The sequence below is a fragment of the Electrophorus electricus genome, chromosome 16 (genome assembly GCF_041902795.1).
Source record: "Electrophorus electricus isolate QZ-2024a chromosome 16, ASM4190279v1, whole genome shotgun sequence".
Classification (NCBI taxonomy): Eukaryota; Metazoa; Chordata; class Actinopteri; order Gymnotiformes; family Gymnotidae; genus Electrophorus; species Electrophorus electricus.
The window spans coordinates 19,663,847-19,671,033 of record NC_137512.1 but is presented as its reverse complement, the minus strand read 5'-3'; the positions used below and the strand labels follow the sequence as shown (position 1 = coordinate 19,671,033).

Sequence of the window (7,187 nt, the reverse complement as noted above, 5' to 3'; positions counted from 1 at the left end):
CTACTTGAGCACGTGAGCGGAGCCGTTGATTTGGGTAGCAGTGCAGGGGTTCCTGGGTGCTAGGATGGAGGTCCGTCTGTAGCGCTTCTGCCCGCAGCACAGGATGATGAGGAAGGCACGACGGAAGGACTTGTTGAGGAAGGCATAGAGGATGGGGTTGAGCATGGAGTTGATGTAGCCCAGCCAAAGGCAGGCAGCCCAAAGCTGCTCGGGCACTGTATAGTCTATGAAGGGGTCCACCACGTTGGTGATGAAGAACGGAGCCCAGCACAGGCAGAAGCAGCCCATGATGATGCACAGAGTCTTGGCCGCCTTGGTCTCGGTGCGCATGCGATGGTGCCGCTGGTGGTCGGCGCTGTCCGAGGGGGCATGGCCCGCCCCGCCCGCCCGCTGCAGCATGCTGATCTGGCGTGCATGCTCACGTGCTGTCACGTAAATGCGCTGGTAGGCCAGGACCATCAGGCCCAGCGGGATGTAGAAGGCCACCACGGAGCAGGTGAGCGCGTATGGCTTGTTCACCATGAACACACACACCGTGGAGTTGCCGCTGAACTTGCGAGCTTCTATCTATAATATTTACACACACAAGTCACACGCTCAGCTTATGTAGACATTCAAGAGAATTTCACACATTCTTTTCGTCTCTTTGCTGGGGCTTTTTTTCCGAGCAGTTCGTGGGTTTTCCAGTCTGTGGGTACTCAGCCTAAGGGAACGGTCAATTTGTCAATAGCCACTGGAGGAAATCTTTCAGTAGCAAAGGTAGTTAATTAACACTTAAATCCGATCTAACCAAAAAATGACAAGACCTTACCTGGGCTCTGTAAATCTTAAAAAATCAACTCAGAAAGACAGTCCTTTAAAGGTCCTGACATTTTAAATCATAATGGCCTCCAATTTGTGATAAAGTAGTGAGAAAGATTTTCCTGGAGCACTGACCAAAGTTTTGTTGCCTTAAAAAAAAAAAAAAGTTTTTTATTGTTGTTCAGATGCTTAAAAGTATCTGAACTTCAAAAATGGAAAACTCTGAACTCTGAGATACACTTTTAATTGGATTCAATGCAAATTCATTGTTAAGTTCTATATTGTGAATTGATCCAAAGCCCTGGTCAGAGGAACACACATGCATGTATATGGACAGGTTAGACCTTGCTCTACTGGGGCAATGAGCAGCAGTGACTCTCCAGCAGTCACGCTCTGCCTGCACCCCCCACAATTCTTACATCATGGCTGTGAGTCACTAAGCCATACAGCCACTGCAACAAGGGATAGCAACAGAGCATACCAAATTTTTCTCTCATGAACTGTACACTGTTTTCTCTTTTGATTTTTTTACGACATTGAGGTTATTTCTAAGCTAGGCTAGAACATAAACCAAGGCTTCATGGACGCTTGATATAAAACCACTACTTCATTCAGAGGAGGAGCCAAGTCAAAGAAAACGACAGTGTTCCTGAAGTTCCTGCTTTGTAATGCGTGGGTAAACTGTTCAAAATAACCATCAGCATGATGCTTGAGTGTCGATGTAGATTCTGCATAAACGTCTTAACTTCTTAACTAAGCATCAAATGAAACACACACTTCATATCTCCAGGAATTTATTCTCATAATTTTCTTGTGCCAAAATGTGAAATATTAATTATTATGTACAAGAGGATAAAATGACATTGCTAATTTATGCTAAATAAAACAATGTCAAAAACAGTTTATTAGAATTTGTGAACGTGTTATGAAACACTTCTTAGCTGAATCGAGAACAGCATTTTAATTGGAGGAAACACGCTCAGGATCTGAACAGCATTTCCTCTCTGTTTGCCTTTCAGTGCAGTCTATCCATCACCCACTGGCTTGATTATTGAAAAGTGATGGATTATGGGCTCTACCTGGGTACCTGGATATTTTATTTCTATTAGATCTTCATATGGCTGGCTGAGAGCTATTCATAACCCCCCTCTGCTGTGCTCTTCGAGCACTGTATTTAAGTGTATGAATCTGAATATAAAGTGGGGCTCACAGTCTCAGAAAAATATTAAGGAATAAATTTAAAAAACATGAAAATGCTCTAATGAAACAAAACTGAACCTGATTTACATGTTTATATGGATAATGATTTCACTGAATGTCTAATCATTTTTTACAGTCTTTTAATAGATCGTATGAATAATCTAGACTTGTTTACATACTTATCCTGATTCTAGTGAAAATGAGAGAGAAAGAAAAAGTGATCATAAAGAAACCAAGCGCATTTTTAAACGTCATCAACACAGGACTATCCTCAGCATCAGACGCATGCGACTCACCAAGTGATTTATTCCAATGCTGTTCCAGCCTTGCATTATTGGTAAGAAGGATATAACAGTTGGGATAATCCAGCATCCTCCTATCATAAGAGCCACTCTCAAAGGTGTCATCTTATTCCTGTAGACCAGTGGCTGACAGCAGATAGCATAGTACCTGGAACATTTTATAACATTATTAACATCAGGTAAACATCTCTGTGAAGCCAACTATTTATTCATAATAGCCAAAAGTCAGGCATTCATGTTGTATGTTTTTTTATGTATGTTGTGTAAGACAACATATATTCTCTGTGAACATACATAGTGTAGGCATACTTAAAGTCTGAATGAACACTGTATGTTGTAAGACTAAGAATATGTTATACTAATATGTTATGTGAATATATACCAATAATGAGGAAGTTTGTCTGGTTTCAAGTTTGTCTGGTGAAAAAAGACAATCTGCTGAATCAACTGTGTGAGTGTAGATAAAACCCCAAAATAGTATTGTTTCCAGGACTCATCTTCAAATGACGCTCAAAATAAATTCCAAAGTACATAGAGTTACTTCCACTTTCTACTGAAAGAACACAGACACTGTTCCTATTCCATATTTCTGCTCCACACATCTATACATTTGCACAGGATATCCATACAGCTGCTCCACACATCCATACAGCTGTTCCACACATCCATACAGCTGCACCGGATATGCATACATCTGGTCCACACATCCATACAGCTGGTTCACACATCCATCAAACTTCACCACATATCCATACAGCTGCTCCACACATCCATACAACTGCTCCACACATCCATACAGCTGCACCGGATATCCATACATCTGGTCCACACATCCATACAGCTGGTTCACACATCCATAAAACTTCACCACATATCCATACAGCTGCTCCACACATCCATACAGCTGCTCCACACATCCATACAACTGCTCCACACATCCATACAGCTGCTCCACACATCCATACAGCTGCACCGGATATCCATACATCTGGTCCACACATCCATACAGCTGGTTCACACATCCATAAAACTTCACCACATATCCATACAGCTGCTCCACACATCCATACAGCTGCACCGGATATCCATACATCTGGTCCACACATCCATACAGCTGGTTCACACATCCATAAAACTTCACCACATATCCATACAGCTGCTCCACACATCCATACAGCTGCTCCACACATCCATACAGCTGCTCCACACAACTGTACAACTGCTCCACACAACTGTACAACTGCTCCACACAGGCAGTATTACTTGCCATGGTGAACAGATTTGGAATAGAGTCATAAAGCATCATTTAAGTTTTGCTGGAAAAAAAGAATAATGACAGGCTTTAAACGTGTTTTGATGTGATCCTTTGTGTGACGGAAACAGAAGAGAAATCTAAATAAATGTGAAGGGAACAACAGCGCATGCCGGCGCGTAGGAAGCTGCGCATGGATGAATGGTGCTTCCATTTTCTAGAACAAAGGGTGATGACAGTGTGAGAGTGGAGGAACACCGCTGATATAATGGCACAGATGTCTTGGTGCGATGGGTCCGCACCATCTAGCCCAGCGGCAAAAATAACTGTGGATCTGTGCCAGGCATGATGCAGTGCAAGAGCGAATTTGCCTGACTCTCGTCAGGGTTACATCGCTGCCACCACAAAAGAGCTGAGCTTAAACACACTGCAGCATCTCTGTAAACACTCTATATGCAAATATGCAAGTAGGGAAACATTTGTATATGGATATAAGCATTTTCATGTGGAAATAGTAGTATAGAACTACTATTATTATTTGCCATCTTTGAATAGATCCATGCTTTTCACCCTGAGTCCCGTTCTCATTTGTACTCATACAGTGAAAAATTTAAACTCCCCTTTAAGTGAACAGTTTTCCAGTTCTTGGACCCTTTCCAGGCCACCGTATACACACTTTACTCAAGCTGCAAAATTCTATGTAGCTTGTAGTTGTTGAGAGCCCAGGCAGTCCTAGGAAAAGACTCAAATAAGAGACAGAGCAGGTGATGAAGGGTGTCAGAAGAGACAGATCTCCTCTTGGTCCTTCAGTACAAAATGGGGATGATCTCTCAATCTCACTCTTTCTCTGACCCAGTTCTGTCCGCACTGTGGCCAGAGAGTGTGTGCCGAGGTTCCTGTTTATCTGCTTCCCTGCCGCTAGGTGTGACATTCCTGGCATGGGTTTATTACAGCACATTTAGCACTGGCACAAAAGCCAGCACTCTACTGTAAACATCACTATTTAAATCTCATCACTGAGGCCTCAAAGTGGACCAAGCCGATTGTCTACATGCACAGCAAAGAAGAGGTGATTCAGTTTTTGAGTTCCACTGGACTGAAACGGTGACTTCCATTAAACATCCACCACAGATGTTCAGGGTTCATCTGCTTGACTAATGGATGTGTGCTTCTGACAAAAGAATACCCCCCTCCAGGCTGTGGTTATATGCAGGCTTTATGCCACATGTAGTATCAGTGCTGATTCCTTTTATGACAAAAGTTTTGATTGAGCCTTGTGGATCGTTCTGGCATAAAGAATGAGGGAAGGGTGGTCAGTCGGGGGAGTGCACGTGGGGGTCAAGCACTTGACAGCAGGCCAGCAGAAACACGACCCACGCATCACTCACGCCACACGTTCAATGCTGAAGTGCTCTGGGCCGTGTGGTGTTAATAGTCTGCCAAAACTCTCATGGCAATGTGAGGCTTGGTAGAGGATGGCTGGTAAAGAGAGCCCTGGCTTATTTTATTTGGAACATAGCACGTGTAGCCACAGAGCCTGAGGCAAAGCCCAAAAGAAAACTGACAGCACACTGGTGCTTTAATGATAATTACAGTGCCAGTGATCGATGAGGTCTGGTAATGTTGTCTGCACGGCTGGCTCAGCAAAGAGAGATGGATTGCAGGACATATGAATCATTATCTGAACAAGCTCCATAGCCACTGACAACTAGTGCATATAACAAGAAAAAGTGATTCAGATGTCTTTTCATTTTTTAACGGAGCCAGTTGGTCAGTGTTCATGTTGAAGTGATCAGACATATGTTGAGTTTTCTAGTGGGGCTCTGGGGGTCGTACGCATTATGAAAGGCTGCGTAAATATGACAGTGGCAATGCACTCGCTTTGTTACAGCCAAATGAGCAGCAGACGTCTGGCGTGGGGTGGGGTGGGGTGTGTGTGTGCAAACGGTGAGCCTGTACAACTGCATCTGCAACCGATTTTCCTCAGAAGACTCATATAGACTCAGAGCCGTCTAAAGTATCTCAGTCTCCTTTCAGGCATTTCTAAAAATAAAGCTCTTAAGAACACATTTCTGTTCACCTGTCCCTCTGAAACAGCTCTGTGAAGCAGAAGCTTCTCTGAGCTAGCAGCACTGGATACCGATTGCAGCTTTTTTCCTGCAGCACCTGTAATTGCAGTTATTTTCAGTGGGTTTTCATTCATTAAATTGTGAGCAAAAGGCACACATGCCCACACACATGCACATTCATAGTGGTAATGCTTCTGGACTTGTTCACATGTTGGAAGAACGCGGTGGTGGTAGTGTGGATTTCAGAGGACTCCCTGGCAGGAGCATATGTTCCAGGCAGTCAGTTATGGCCTTGGAGAATGACCTTCTTATGGAGGTCATATAAGTCCATGATCTCATTATTAAATGTAACATTCTATATAATATATGTCATTCTATTTGGCAGAGGAAGTGAGGAGATTTCTGCACAAAAGCCATTATAAACTAGGAACATGGATAGAATTGTTAGTTTTTGTAACAGTCTGGCCAAATTCTTTTGCATTAACACACTCTAATTACTAATGAAACTCTTCTAAACAGAGTACTATTACACTAGAAAACAAAGCCTACCCAGAATCTATTTCAGTGTACCCATAATGGCACTGAAAATCAATAGCACTGACATAAGTGGTTTATTATGCCAGATAGGCCTAATAAAGCTGACCATTAACCTAATGGACCTCATTTGGCGTTAATCATAGTCAATATTTTGAAAACATAATCCACAGAATTCAGAAAAAAATGCCCTCATATCTCTCACAAGAAATAAAGAAATATACTTATATCTGTAATGGTAACTCATCAATAAAAACTACACAAATAAAAGCTTTATAAAACACCAATGTAGCAGCTTGAAATGCTTAATGTGATGTACTGCATCCAATTATTAAAAACCAATGAAATGCATGTACTCATCTTTCATAAATATTGCATTAACTATGCACAAGACATTTCCTGGCTCTATATGTATATGGGCAATTCCATCGAATGGTTGCCATTTGCATGTTGAATTCTTCAAAAATTAAACTTCAATTTTTATCTTTTTTCAACACTTTTTAAGTGGAAGATGGTTGCATTTTTCTCAGTCCTGTTACCAAAATTTAAAAGCATGTTTAAAAGCATGTAAACTAATTATGTTGTTTTCCCCTCAAGAAAGTGTGTATTTTAAAGAAAAGCTTGGATACATGTACAAATAATTGACATTTTTGACTAAATAATCACTATAAAGTGCACATAAGTAGTAGGTAGTATTTAATTAAGTAGCACGTAAGAAGTATTTTTCTAAAAATGAAAAACCATTTTATCTTTTTTGAATGAGACCTAAACCTCAAATTTATAAAATGTATATCATGTCATATATTAAAACAATTGGATAAATGATGGACCAAATATAATTTTAAAAAGAAGTGGTGTATCTTTTTTTTTTTTTTTTTAGAATTGTAGAATAACACTTTATGAATGAATGAGCACTGTGTGTCCATGGGTGTGTGCATGCATGTATCTGTTTTTGGGTTTTTTTGGGTTGTTTTTTTGTGTGTGTGTGTGTGTGTGTGTGTGTGTGTGTGTGTGTGTGTGTGTGTATGT

General features: G+C 41.3%; 1 protein-coding gene across 1 annotated transcript; it reads right to left on the bottom strand.

Moving 5' to 3' along the window:
• LOC145651656 (5-hydroxytryptamine receptor 4-like) lies at positions 1 to 3,573 on the bottom strand. Its single transcript, XM_081698635.1, has 3 exons — positions 2,912 to 3,573; positions 2,298 to 2,451; positions 1 to 567 (listed from the first exon to the last, which is right to left on the bottom strand). Exons 1-3 carry the CDS (start codon positions 3,571 to 3,573, stop codon positions 1 to 3), a joined length of 1,383 nt encoding a protein of 460 aa, XP_081554761.1.
• Positions 3,574 to 7,187: the final 3,614 nt, after the last annotated feature.